The 12812-nt window shown below is 37.6% G+C and overlaps 8 protein-coding genes and 1 non-coding gene across 9 annotated transcripts; 5 read left to right on the forward strand and 4 right to left on the reverse strand.

Annotated features, from left to right (window-relative positions):
• Window positions 1–834, forward strand: HK407_07g11580 (uncharacterized protein; the record flags this gene model as incomplete). The annotated part of the gene is made up of 1 exon (XM_060421129.1): window positions 1–834. A coding segment is annotated over one exon (834 nt), but the record flags the coding sequence as incomplete, so codon positions are not given.
• A 366-nt stretch (window positions 835–1200) lies between these two features.
• Window positions 1201–4773, forward strand: HK407_07g11590 (uncharacterized protein; the record flags this gene model as incomplete). The annotated part of the gene is made up of 1 exon (XM_060421130.1): window positions 1201–4773. One exon carries the CDS (start codon window positions 1201–1203, stop codon window positions 4771–4773), a length of 3573 nt encoding a protein of 1190 aa, XP_060276626.1.
• A 78-nt stretch (window positions 4774–4851) lies between these two features.
• Window positions 4852–5811, reverse strand: HK407_07g11600 (uncharacterized protein; the record flags this gene model as incomplete). The annotated part of the gene is made up of 1 exon (XM_060421131.1): window positions 4852–5811. One exon carries the CDS (start codon window positions 5809–5811, stop codon window positions 4852–4854), a length of 960 nt encoding a protein of 319 aa, XP_060276627.1.
• A 75-nt stretch (window positions 5812–5886) lies between these two features.
• HK407_07g11610 (uncharacterized protein) lies at window positions 5887–7485 on the reverse strand (the record flags this gene model as incomplete). The annotated part of the gene is made up of 1 exon (XM_060421132.1): window positions 5887–7485. One exon carries the CDS (start codon window positions 7483–7485, stop codon window positions 5887–5889), a length of 1599 nt encoding a protein of 532 aa, XP_060276628.1.
• A 100-nt stretch (window positions 7486–7585) lies between these two features.
• Window positions 7586–8446, reverse strand: HK407_07g11620 (psp1-like protein; the record flags this gene model as incomplete). The annotated part of the gene is made up of 1 exon (XM_060421133.1): window positions 7586–8446. One exon carries the CDS (start codon window positions 8444–8446, stop codon window positions 7586–7588), a length of 861 nt encoding a protein of 286 aa, XP_060276629.1.
• Window positions 8447–8521: 75 nt separating this feature from the next.
• HK407_07g11630 lies at window positions 8522–8593 on the reverse strand. The gene has a single exon. It is a non-coding gene; the product is annotated as a tRNA-Gln (tRNA).
• A 107-nt stretch (window positions 8594–8700) lies between these two features.
• On the forward strand, window positions 8701–9435 carry HK407_07g11640 (ER lumen protein retaining receptor; the record flags this gene model as incomplete). The annotated part of the gene is made up of 1 exon (XM_060421134.1): window positions 8701–9435. One exon carries the CDS (start codon window positions 8701–8703, stop codon window positions 9433–9435), a length of 735 nt encoding a protein of 244 aa, XP_060276630.1.
• A 45-nt stretch (window positions 9436–9480) lies between these two features.
• On the forward strand, window positions 9481–11604 carry HK407_07g11650 (uncharacterized protein; the record flags this gene model as incomplete). The annotated part of the gene is made up of 1 exon (XM_060421135.1): window positions 9481–11604. One exon carries the CDS (start codon window positions 9481–9483, stop codon window positions 11602–11604), a length of 2124 nt encoding a protein of 707 aa, XP_060276631.1.
• A 190-nt stretch (window positions 11605–11794) lies between these two features.
• HK407_07g11660 (uncharacterized protein) lies at window positions 11795–12751 on the forward strand (the record flags this gene model as incomplete). The annotated part of the gene is made up of 1 exon (XM_060421136.1): window positions 11795–12751. The coding sequence occupies one exon, from the start codon at window positions 11795–11797 to the stop codon at window positions 12749–12751; it is 957 nt and encodes a 318-aa protein (XP_060276632.1).
• Between the last annotated feature and the right edge of the window lie 61 nt (window positions 12752–12812).

Here is a 12812-nt window from a genome sequence, read left to right on the forward strand (position 1 = left end):
GGCATGATATCAACAAATCATGGAGATGAGTATTTGGCGAATATATTGCTGAGCATTGATGATAATCGCTTGAGAAGCATGATTTTTGATCTTAAAGATCGGCCAATATTAATTTTAAAGATGTTGAATGGAGCTGATGATATTGGTAAGCTTAGCAGATTGTTCAATATTATTAAGTCAAGTGGGATTAGCGAGCAAAATATGCAAATTGTGTTAGATGAGATTGTGATCAATGCTAAGATTGTTAATAAGATGATAGATAAGCCGGAGAATGAGCGGAATGCAATACTGAGGGGAATTGATAATACACAGCTAGTTAATAAAATAAAGTGTGCGGTCAAAGAAGCAGAAAAGCTAAGAAAGGTAGGGATAGCGACAATAGCAGTAGCGGTGGTAGTGATTGAGGCATTGTTTACAAGAATGAGTATAAAGGATGCATTGAATAATGGACATGCAATGAGTGATGAAGCAGTGATAAGTAGGATAGCGATGGCAGCAGTGGCAATGCTAATGATGCTGAGTGTGATTGTGTATGTGAAGTGTGCAAATAGGCCTGTGTGGTATGACAGATTGATGATAGGAGGAAGCTTAGTGATGGCACTGGTGAGAGTATTCATGGGTGTGTTTGGAGGAATGAGAGTGAAAATGATGGTGGTGATGAGCTTGGTGATGGTAATAGCGAGTATAATAGCGATTATTAATAGCAGGATTAATAACGGTAATAATGAAAGTAGAATAGCGAAGAATGTGATTGTTGTGCTAAGTACGCTTGTAATGGTAATTACAGGATGGGTGACACAGAATGTGCATGTGACTAATGTAGTTAATAATTAAATGCAGTAGTAGTGATGTGTTGATAGAAAGAGTAAGAGAAAGATAGATTGTAGCTGCGGGCTTAATGCCTGGGTGGATATGATATGCAGAATGGGAGACGTTGAAGCAAGGCTAATAGAGGATCTAAAGCAGTAAAGCAAGCTGAGATGAGGAATTCGAAGGCAGGGAGCTTTGTAAATAATGAATGATAAGCAAGCTTATGATATATTCCAGATTCTTTGATCTGTGACAGCCTATGGTTTTTAAATATCAGGTAGTGATGCATGCATATGTGTAGTGGATATGAACATGAATAAAATATATTTGCCTAAAATGTATATGCAGGAGCATAGATACTGTGAATATGCTAACCCACTCTATTGAAGGATGAATTCAAAAAATCGTGAAGTCAATGGCCATGCTGATGAAAAAGCAATAATGTCGAGCATTGAAGAATGTGTGAATAAAATTAATAATGATTGGAACGAATGCATACATTATGATACTAAAGGAAAAACGCCATCTGATATTCACAATGCGCTTCAAAGTATTATACAAATAAATGATGCTATTTATGACCAATACATGAATTTAATGGAGCAATTTAAGCAACTGAAAGAAAGGATAAATAATAACAGACAATATGAAAATGCAATCAAACCGTTGAATGATAGCATTAAGAAATCGAGAGTAATACAGTATCAAAAATACATTGAGCGGAAATTAATAGCTAAAGAGTGTACAGTAGACACTAATGGAAATCTGGGTGAAGAGTTAAGCAAATATAACAAACCAGAAGAAGTAGAAAAGCATATAAATAGTTATAGAGAGGTATTTTTAAAGTTACTCTTCTGGCCACTATATAAAGAATGCTGTGATAAGTTTAGTTGTCTGAGCAAAGAAAGCAGTTTAGATTTTTATAACTGCAATTTGGATGGAGTAGTTTCTGCGTTTCTGAAGGAATTTAAAAAAGAGAATACAAGAGAATATCTGGACATAGACTTGATTTTTAATGAATATAGTTATAGAAAGATGCCGATTATCACTATTATAGCAAATATGATAAGAATGAGAATACAGTCTGAGTATGCATACGAATTAGTCTTTAAAGATGAGGATATATTTAGCTTGGCGGTTCTTAGTAAAAAAAGTGACAAAGATCTTGTATTTGAAGACATTGTAGCTGTTCAAAATGAACTTAAAAATGAGAAAAGCAAAATATTGCAGGCAATAAAGTCGCAAAGTGTAGATGATATTTGCCACAAAACAAAGCATGCCATTTGGTATAAACATGATCTTTATAAACCGTTTTATAAGGATAATACCAAGCGATATAAAGGCATTGGCTCTAAATTGTTGGAAATAGTAGGTCAATTAAATGACTATGGGAAAAGTTCGAAGTACATAGCATTTGAGATAGAACAGGATTGTCTGAAACGTTATGGAAATAAAGATCGAAATGGCCAAATAGAGGATCTGAAAAGTCTATTTGAGCGATGCGGGTTCATTTTAAATGGAAAACTTTCAGAGGAACAAAACAGATTGTTAGAAGAAGATCTTAATAGGACTCGTATTGATAATCTTAAGGAAAAAAACAGATTGTTAGAAGAAGTTCGTAATCTTAAGGAAAAAACGAATGAAGTTAATAAAAATTCTAAGCATAAGCATAAGCTATTGCTAGAGATAGTGAAAGTGAAAGTGATAGAAGAACTAAGTAAATACATAAATGCACATAAACCGAATGAAAAATCGAATGCGAATAATAAAAGTGATGAATATGAGCATAAGATACATGATGAATTTATGAAAGAACAGAAATGCCAGAACATAAGAATCGAGGAGCAGATCAAAATAATGAATTTGCTAAAACAAAAGATAAATAAAAAAGCATCTATTGAGCCGTATAATGATGACGAATATTATAAGAATACAGAGATGCTGAGGAATTTGATTGAATTGAGTATGGTACAGTCTTCAGCACAAGATTTGGAGTATAATGTTCTAAAAGTAAAGAATTGTGAGATAGATAAATGTATGGCAGAAAATACTTATATGCCCTATATGGCTATGTTGAAGCAAGCGTTGGATTCTGATGTAAAGAACAGCTTAGATTCAGAGTTGAAGCATGGAGATGATATGATTAAATGCATAGAAAAGATAATACAATGCTATGCCGAATACGTTCCTATCGAGATATATACAACGGATATGCTTGAAAATAAGAATAAAATACTAGAAATATTGATCAAAGCTCAGCATGGAAACTACTACAATGTATGGGAAATAATGGAGCTACAAGTCAAAATTAAGATGTTTTATAAAAAAATAAAACTACTTATGGAATGTATGTTTAAAAGCGTAATAATTGAACAGGATATAGCTTTAAGGAAACCAGAAATACAAAGAGTTGCAATAAAACCCCAAAAGAATAATTGCAATAATAAAATAGATGAGGGGAATGCAAAATCGAAAATTCAAAAATGTATAAAATTTTATAACAAGCTGGAAAATCAAATTTTATATGATAATAATAATAAGAGTATTGTCATACTAAATAGAATTTTAATGATGTTATCAGACAACACCTCTAAGAAAGTTGTTTCAAATAATTTGAATTATTTGATTGATCAGGTGGGATTAGAAATACAAAATATAGTAGCAGAGCATAAAATATGTGGTAATAAAGGAATAAATAAGGAAGATGCAAACAAGATAGCTAGGATTTTTTTATATAAAATTAGCATAAAGTATATAAATGATCATCAAAGCAATAATTCAAAGGAAAACTTTTTAAGTTTTTTAAACTATGTTGCCTTAGATGAGAATTCCTCGAATGATTGCGCTACTAAACAGAAAGCCAATACAACTATCGCTAAGAAAAGTTATAAGCATGCAGCAACACCTAAAATACCTAATACACCTAAAACACCTAAAACACCTAATACACCTAAGATAGCACGCAGCCCAGGAGATGTAGATAAATCAGCCAAAGTCCAAAATGGATTCATGCAAAGAAGGAGTAAATATACTATTGAGAGTATAAGCCCACCTGTCTATGATGGTGATAAGCCTGTAGTGCATCCATTCATTAATAGTAATAATGATGAGCCTGTAGTGCATCCATTCATTAATAGTAATGGTGTTACTGTCACTGCCACTGAGGTTGATAAAGATAAAGGTAAGCATCCATTTGAAAAGGGTTATAATAGTAATGCCAGTTTATCTAGTAATAGCATAGAATCAATAAAATTCCGTATTATACCGAATGCAGCCGGATTCCTAATAATACTGATGCTTCTGCTGGGTTTAACAGCAAATCATATGTTTTCTATTGATATCAGTCAAATTAGAATAGTTTCTGTGCTTATACAGCTTGTATCCATGGCAATAATATTTGCATTTTGCTTGTGGGCAATTAGAAAGCATTTCCATGCATGTGCCAAAAAGCAGAATAATAAGTCGACAATTGACATAGTTATGCTAATATTGTCCGGATTATCGACGATTCCGTTAATGACAATCAACATGATGAATAAAGATGCAACTACAATTGATGACTTGTGTATGTTTATGGCAATATCATTAATTATAGAAATAACAATAACGAATATTATAGCAGAGCAACCATCGACGATATTCCAAGCTATTCTAGTAATTGGTATGCTGGCAACGCTGATTCTGCAAGCTGGATATTTGGCATATGACGAAGCATGCACAAAAATATTTCATATGAAGCTGGATAAAATCATTATGATAATAGCAATTATTATTTTTGTTTCGAATATATTACTAGAGCTGATGAGTAAAAGTAAAATTGATGATAAAGATAGCAATAATAAAAAAGTATTTATGAAGCTTTTGCATGCTGTAATGGTAGGAATTATAGTTGCAACAGAAACAATCAGCAGAGTCGTCGTCATTAGAAAAAATAGCAACAGAAGTGATATTACAGCAAACTGAAAATCCAAATAAATCAATTATGCATATTCCAGGTTTTATGGCATCCACACATACTAATTGCTTTAACATTCTTATCTATTATTGATTTATTTCATAATATTTACCAAAAAATTTACTGAGTATTCCTCCATTATTATTGTATGATAAGCCCTCACCAGCTACTTTTTTCAATGTATCGCCCACCAGCTGCTTAACTGTTCCTTCACACTTGTTTTCAATGTCATTCGTTTCTTTCACACCAAGCATCTGGATCTTTAACATCCAAAGCATACCTGTGCATCCAACTATAGTGCAGAGCACAGCGGGGATAATCAAAAGTGTCTGCTTCTTCCTAATAATAGATTCAAACCAACTATTTGTGCCAATAAATAATTCAAAAATAACCACATATACAAGTCTCAGGGATAATAAAGCTATTGTTGGAAACATGGGAGATGCCCAACTGAAAAAACCTTTTTCATCATATGAGCCTTTAAATTCTTTCAGCCTGCATATTGTAATGTATCCAAAAACTCCACGAGCAAGCTCTATAAAGATGGCAGAGCTTTCGCAGTCAATTATAGACTGTGCTGTCAAGAACATATATATTGTCTGTGTGACAATCATGAGCCCAGGATCAACTCTAAACTCATTCTTGATCTTATCCAATGCTTTAAAGTCCACATAATTTTCATCCAGTCCCATCTTATTAAAAACCCATTTAAGAGGTGTGACGCCTAATGTCTTCAGGCCATACTCTTTGATGTCTTTCAAGCTTACTTTGTGATTGATTATGATAACTGCAATAAAAAATATAAATATATGGGAAACCATAATGGCTAGTCTTAGAAAATCAATCGCTGTAAGCGGTTTCTCATCATCCCTTTCAAATTCTTTCATCAATATAATGATGGCTTTCAAAACTAGATAAAAAACAGCTATGGCAGGACACACTGCATTGTACTTTTCATAGCTTTTCATATCAGCTGCTATTTGATACTGCAAAAACACAAAGCATGAAAAGAATAGATCCTCAGCCAGTCTCCATTTAAACCCCATACCCCAATTAAATTTGATTCTTCAAAATCATTTCCATCTACCATAAGTAGACAAGCAAAAGCTAATTTGTTTAATTTAATGCTTTTGCAGAGCCAATGACATCAGCCTTTCAAGCACTGTGTATTGCTCCAGAGACAAGGAGCCTACTTCAATAGATCCCACACTTATCTTGCTGATGGCTTGCATCTTGAGCGAGAGCTCTTTTGTAATCTTCATGTTGCTGTTAGCAATGTCCCCAACAACTTCAAGTATCCTATTTCTATCGTGCAGAGAATCAAACACACTCAACACATTCAAATACATCTCTGACTCAATCTCTTCGTTTCCTCCAAGCACATACTCCCCACTCATCTTGTTGTTCTTCCACCTGCCATAAAACAAGTTTGTATATTCTCCATAATGTGCATATTCTTGACCACATTCATAATCTTTGCATAGTTCAACAAGCTCCCGTATCACAAGATTCACTATTTCCTCATGTTCTTCCAAAAAATCTATCCGTCGAACAAATTCCTTCAAAACCAAATCTCTTGTGATCTCTGGAAAGCACGGCAAATTCTTTAAAACATCATTTGCTGCAATATATCCTGCTTCCGAGTCTCCACTACGAAACGACTCCTCCACTGCCTCAAATAGCCTCAAAATCCATTTCTGGTCATCCGTTTCCTTCAATGCATTCAGAGACAGCATACAGCCTCTGCGAATCACATCCGACGTCTTCTTGCATCCCTTACAATAAATTGCCCATCCATCATCATACTTCCTATGCTTAATACAAAGACTCATCATAGATTTGTTCAACGACTCGCACGATCCATCTCTGTTTAGAGACCAAAAGTGTACCCTTTCCTCCCACTCCATCTCCTCCTTTCTGTGGGCTATCCATTCATCAATATCCTCAACAAGCATGGCCTGGTCTACATCAATCGCCATGCCTATCAGCTCCGTGTTCTCCACAAAGTGGCTTTCCAGCGACATGTCCACTGCTGCCAACTCTTTCTGCAGCTTATCTACCAGAGAGCTGTTTTCTTCCTTCAGTGCCATCAGCATGCCCAGCCTCATCACGCCCTTCGTTGGACCTGACAAGCTCAACACTTTGAAAAACCTTGATGGCTCAACCCTCCTGAACAAAACAATCAGTAACAGCTCTGCATCCTTGGAAGAAATACATTCAATATCAAATTCACTATACTTGTTGTAAACCTTGTACATCAAGGACTCAAGAACTTGCTCACACTGAATGTTTATCATTTCGCCTGGAAAACATCTACTGACAAGCTCAAGGATCCTTCGTTGCTTGCAAGTGTGCGTGTCTTTGCGATTTGGTGCTGTAAGGCAGTCTGCTCTCTCAAGAATCCGACTGATATCAAACACCTCCCTCTCACAGATCTGATCAAGCACAAAAGCCTCAACAACAAAAAAATCCTCAAACACAATTGGGGAAATCTCCATCACATGATTAGATACACATGCAAGCAGATGGCAGTATATCTCCACCACATCATGTGGCGTGGATATGCACACACCTCTATCACACAATGCACATTCCTCATCACGCTTTCCCCATGACTTTACCAAATCAATCACTCTATATGCAGCATCTATTACCATAGCAAGTCTATTACCATCAGGCTCATCAGTGCCCTCGTCAACGTTAACCTCGATTGTCTCCATAAATCTGAGGGTGCTGCAGCCCATCTATTACTTAAACCAAAACAAACCCTGCCAATTATCATTGGATCGCTTCGAAACATCATTGTATCCAATCGCCCGACTACCCTGTGATTCTTTTGATAAGCTCTGTACTTGATCTCCTTTCTGCACACATCCAGATTCTTACTTTGAATATCTTGAACAGGTCCTTCAGAAGATCCCGGAAATCTATTCTTTTATCGCTTCGGAAATAGAATGTTATTTTCTTGGCATCCCATTGATATTCACAGCTCAGAATATCCATGTCCAGCCTTCGAGAGCTAACCATCTCTCTGCACTGCCTTAATGACGTGGCCTCCATCTCCTTCTTTTGCTCCAGCTTCTGCACATCATCACCAGATGCTCTTCTAACGACTTTTATCAGCGCAAGCTCTTTTCTTACATCTTTTATCTTCATAAGATGGCTCTCAAACCTATATTCATCCATGACATTCACAACCTTTCCGCAATCCTCGCCCCTGTCTGCTTCAAGTATCACATGGCTGTTTACATCAACGGCTTGTGCATAATGACTAATCTCTAATCTTCCGCTTGGAAACTCAATAATAAAATACCATTTCTTTGGAAACACACTTGCCAGCTCCATCGACATAAAGCTTGTTCGTCTAATGTCGTCTTCAGCCAGATCATCCGATGAAAACTTGTTTGGCGTCATGCCCACCACTCGCCACGCAACCGATCCTTCGCTCCACTTCTCATTCGTCTCGCTCCAAATGCTACCTGGCATATATGGAATCCATTCATAGCTATTGAACATCTGCAGAAACATGCTTGTTCTTTTATTTTTACATTGAAAACTTGTTTTGGATGCATGCTTCTCATGTTCGTGGTCTTCATAACCTAGTGCATACATTTCTACTCCACACTTACAGTTATACGGTATGCCATACAATACTCCGCCAAAACATCCTTGATATGTCATATGAATAGGCTATCATTCTCATTCTGCAGAGCAGATACAACCGTTTCTCCACAAGGTTTCAAGCAAAAAACAGAGTGGTCGCGCCGAGATTCGAACTCGGATTGTCAGATTCAGAGTCTGAAGTGATAACCATTACACCACGCAACCTCCAATAACAAAACGGCTTCTTGCCCTGAGCACACTGCAAACACACATACAACAACTGTTTCAAGATAATGCTTTCAAAAACATCCCAAAACATCTGCACCCTACAAATGAGTTTTACGGCATCATACTACATAAAGCAAGCATTCAGATTCACGGGGGACTTTCTCCATGTTGCATCAAAAGTCGTGCTGATAAGGAAAATTTCAAGGACAAAGTCTTGCAGCGGCTTGTCGCTCAAAACCCAATTTATCTACGGAATGGTGTTTGTTCTAAGATACATAGACTTGTTCAGGTTTTATCCTGATGATCCTCTTGCTGCATACAACATGCTAATGAAAATTCTCTTCATAGGGTTCCAGACACTCATTCTTTTCACAATGAGATTTAAATATTTCGCCACATACGACAGGAAGTGGGATAAGTTCAATATCGTTGTGCTTATAGTTCCCTGCTTTGTGATTTCAATGATCTTCACAAAATCGTCTTCAAGCGCCGAAGAATTTAGCTTTGCGAGGTATGCATATGGGGTGACGTACACCATGTCCTTACTGCTAGAAAGCGTGGCAATTCTTCCTCAGCTTGTTCAACTCCAGGAGGCTGGGGAGTCTGAAACAATGACGTCAAGGTATATTCTGCTGCTTGGGCTGTACAGAGCAGCATATACAGTTTACTTTGCAATCAGAAAAATATTCGAAGAGAAAGGCAATGCTTCCACAAGCCTTCCGCTTGCCTGTGGAATCATCCAAATACTTCTATATGCCGATTTCTTTGCAATATACTATAGATATGTTTTCAGGAGATCCGGCATTTCCGATGACTTGGGGAAGAAGAGTGAACTATAAACACATTTGCTATTCATGTTTTTCATATAGTATATCCCTGACAATATGTTTCTTGTTCCATTGACAATGAGAAGCAGCTTGAACTTAATGTCAAGGTTCAGCCCAAAGAAGAGCAGAACTATTGTGCTAGATGATGTACTATACTTGCTGCTGTGGAATGAGGAGTACTTGGAGCTGGTCTCCATTCCTCTATTGGGTCAAGGCGAAGAGCAATGCTTTGTAAAAGCAATCTTTGCGCTCGACGCATCTATTATTGTGGTAGACAACACAATTCACATATATGCAATTGCAAGAAATAGCCTGTACTGCTTTAGAGATAGGCTTAATGTTTTCACTGAGATACCTCATTGCTTTGAATCTCCAGAGATCAGTGCATGGGACAGAAATCTAGTGGTATTCGATAGAAACATGTTCTATTCATTCACCGGTGACGGGTTTAGAAACCTCCATATTTCTCCATACTTCAAAAGTGTGAGCTATTACACATGTGGCAAGCTCTCTGATGTAGATGTAATTGTCTATCAAACAAGTAAATATACATCGATATACGCAATCGACGGTAAGCCCGTACTGGAGAAGCATCCTTTTGTGGGGAGTATATTCGTTAGAAATGGAAAACTGTTTGTCCATGAGAACGGACGGTTTATTCATGAGGTTTCAAATAGAATGGAGATACTCACAAGAATAAATACAAACATCAAGAGGAATGTGGTATGGAAGGAGATGCTTTATTGCTCAGAAATGCTTTGTATCAGTGGGATTGCACCAGGGCCAGGAAGTAATGTTCTCTATGTCGATGGCCATCTGTTTGATACAAAAGACTTTGTTCAGTCGTTTCTGGTGTACAGAGGTTGTTTTATTGGAATTAGTGATAGTTTTGTTTACTTCCTTCCAAGCGACAAGGATTGGACAATGAAGCTATTGAGCAGTGAGGAAAGACTACTGAATAATGCACTCAACGGAAACTTCACGCCATACACATGCAGGAATTTTGGATTTAATAGCATCACAAGCATTGAGAGGCAAAGAACGCCAGTAGGGCACTTTCTAGCATTTCTGGTGTATTGTGGATTCAAAGTTGAATGTTACAAGCTGATATGCAATAATCTTAACAAGTTACAAGGAATTGAAGGCTCTAGCTCTAGAAATCATGATGGAGATGATGCACAAAAAATACTCAGAATGCTGAAGATTCTGAACGAGATGGGCAAATTTGGATACAAGGCATATAAGGTATTTGTGGGGACGCTTATTGATGCTGAAAGGATATACACAAAGGCCACAGAAGTAATAGATACTGAAGATATCAATGAGGATATGCTGATTAGGATGCTAGAGATATCATTTAGAAATGTTGATTTTCTTGAAAGCCCAAGGTACTTCCTGATAAAAGGTAAAAAGCAAATGGAGCAAGGAGTGGACTTTATGAATTGTTTTTATAGATGCGATGGTATGTTTGATGAAGTATTGGATATTTTAGAGCAAAGAAGACGGGTAGTGGAGATAGTATTGATATGGAAGAGGACCAGGAATTGCCGTAAAGAGTCTCTCGAGCTGTTATTGAAGTATAAGCTTGCTTATCTTGTGTCTTGCGAATATTCAGATGAGATGATTAGTGGCGCTGATGTTTTAGAATGCCTGTGCGAAATGTGGAGTAGAAGCAATCGAAAGGTGGAGAATGCAAGATCGATTGTAAGCTTTATAGACGGCAGGTATGATCTTGTACACGGATGTTTGCTTCCTCATGGATTAAGGATTCTTGTAGGGCCAGTGATAGTGGAGATATTTTTGAAGCAGCACTTGCATTTTGAGCAGGCTGTTTTATTTCTATTGCATAATGGAATGAAAACAGAGGCATCAATGCTGTACTATTGTAAGTTTTGTAAGACAGGGGAAGCTGTATTTGCCGACGCGTTTCTGAAGAATATTGATGAAAAGGTTTTTACATATGAAGGCAAGTTTGTTGGGAAGGAGACATTTGATGAAGGATGCGTGCACAAGCGCGAGAGCTATAGAAACAATATATTGGAAAATCTTGAGATTGCTAAGAAAATGGACGATGCATGCCTATGGACAGACTGTTTGAAGGCGGAGGATGAGTATCCAAATGAGTACGAAGAATACATGAAGCTTCTCAAGCAAAAAGGAATAAAACAGAGCAATGGCTAGATAATTGGCCTAGTAAAGATCTAAGTCCATGTGGCTGGAATATTAGAACGATTATGAATAAGCACTGCAGCATCTGGATGGACACATACATGCATGGAGGTACGATAAGTAGAGCTATGAATATTTTGATGGAATTGGCAGGATCAGGTTATAGTTTAATTTCTTTTGTGCCATTTTTTAACCCCACGGAATGGCTCAATACAGTGCTAAAGTTTCTGATCTTCCGAATCCATCATCGGACACTGTTTCTGAGCTTGCATTTAGTAGCATGCACGGACTGATGGCAACATCAAGCTGGGATGGGACGATCAGAACGTATGATTTGGAAAATCCATATAGTGGAAGCAATAGGGTTGTGAGCTTGAGCAAGCCTCTGCTGACGTGCTGCTTCAGCAAAGAGAATCCGTCGTTGGTGTTTGCAGGCGCAGTAGATGGGAGCTTGCAAATGGTGGATTTGCAGAGCAATCAAACATCTTTTTTTCAGGCACACAGTGCAGGTATAAGATCTGTAAGATACTTTTCAAACATGGTTGTTACCGGATCGTGGGACAAGACAGTTAAGTTTTGGGATGTCAGGTCGTCAAAACTTGTGTTTTCGCTAGATCTTTCTGGAAAAGTGTATGCCATGGATCTTGAGAAAGAATTGCTGGCGATGTCTCTCTCTGGAAACGAAGTGGCTACATACAACCTGAACGACATTAACCAGAAGAAAAGCCATGCTTCGAAGCTTAATTGGATGATAAGGTCAATAGCATGTGCACAGGACAACGAAACGTTTGCACTTGGAGGGATTGAGGGAAAGGCGGAGATATTCAACATCAACTCCCCGGTGAAGAAGATGATTTTCAGATGCCACAGAGTTGACACCAAAGTTTATGCGGTTAATTCGGTTTCGTTTCTGCCAACGAACCAGAACATACTGGCAACAGCTGGAGGGGACGGAACGATTGTGTTTTTTGATTCGCAAGCGAGAATGAAGATTTTTACGCAGAACGAAAGCCATCCAATAACATGTGGGAGGTTCAATGCAACAGGATCGTATTATGTATATGCCACGGGGAATGACTGGTCCACAGGATATGCAACAACATACAGGCCCACACAGCTGAAGGTTATCCAGGTCAGTACCACAGGTGTAAAGATATGAACAGTGTATGCTGAGCATAGAGGCTCTTGAGCAAGTAACTGATCTGTCTATAATAGTCTAT

This window comes from Ordospora pajunii (assembly GCF_021821965.1).
Source record: "Ordospora pajunii strain FI-F-10 chromosome Unknown Cg_07, whole genome shotgun sequence".
Lineage (NCBI taxonomy): Eukaryota > Fungi > Microsporidia > Ordosporidae > Ordospora > Ordospora pajunii.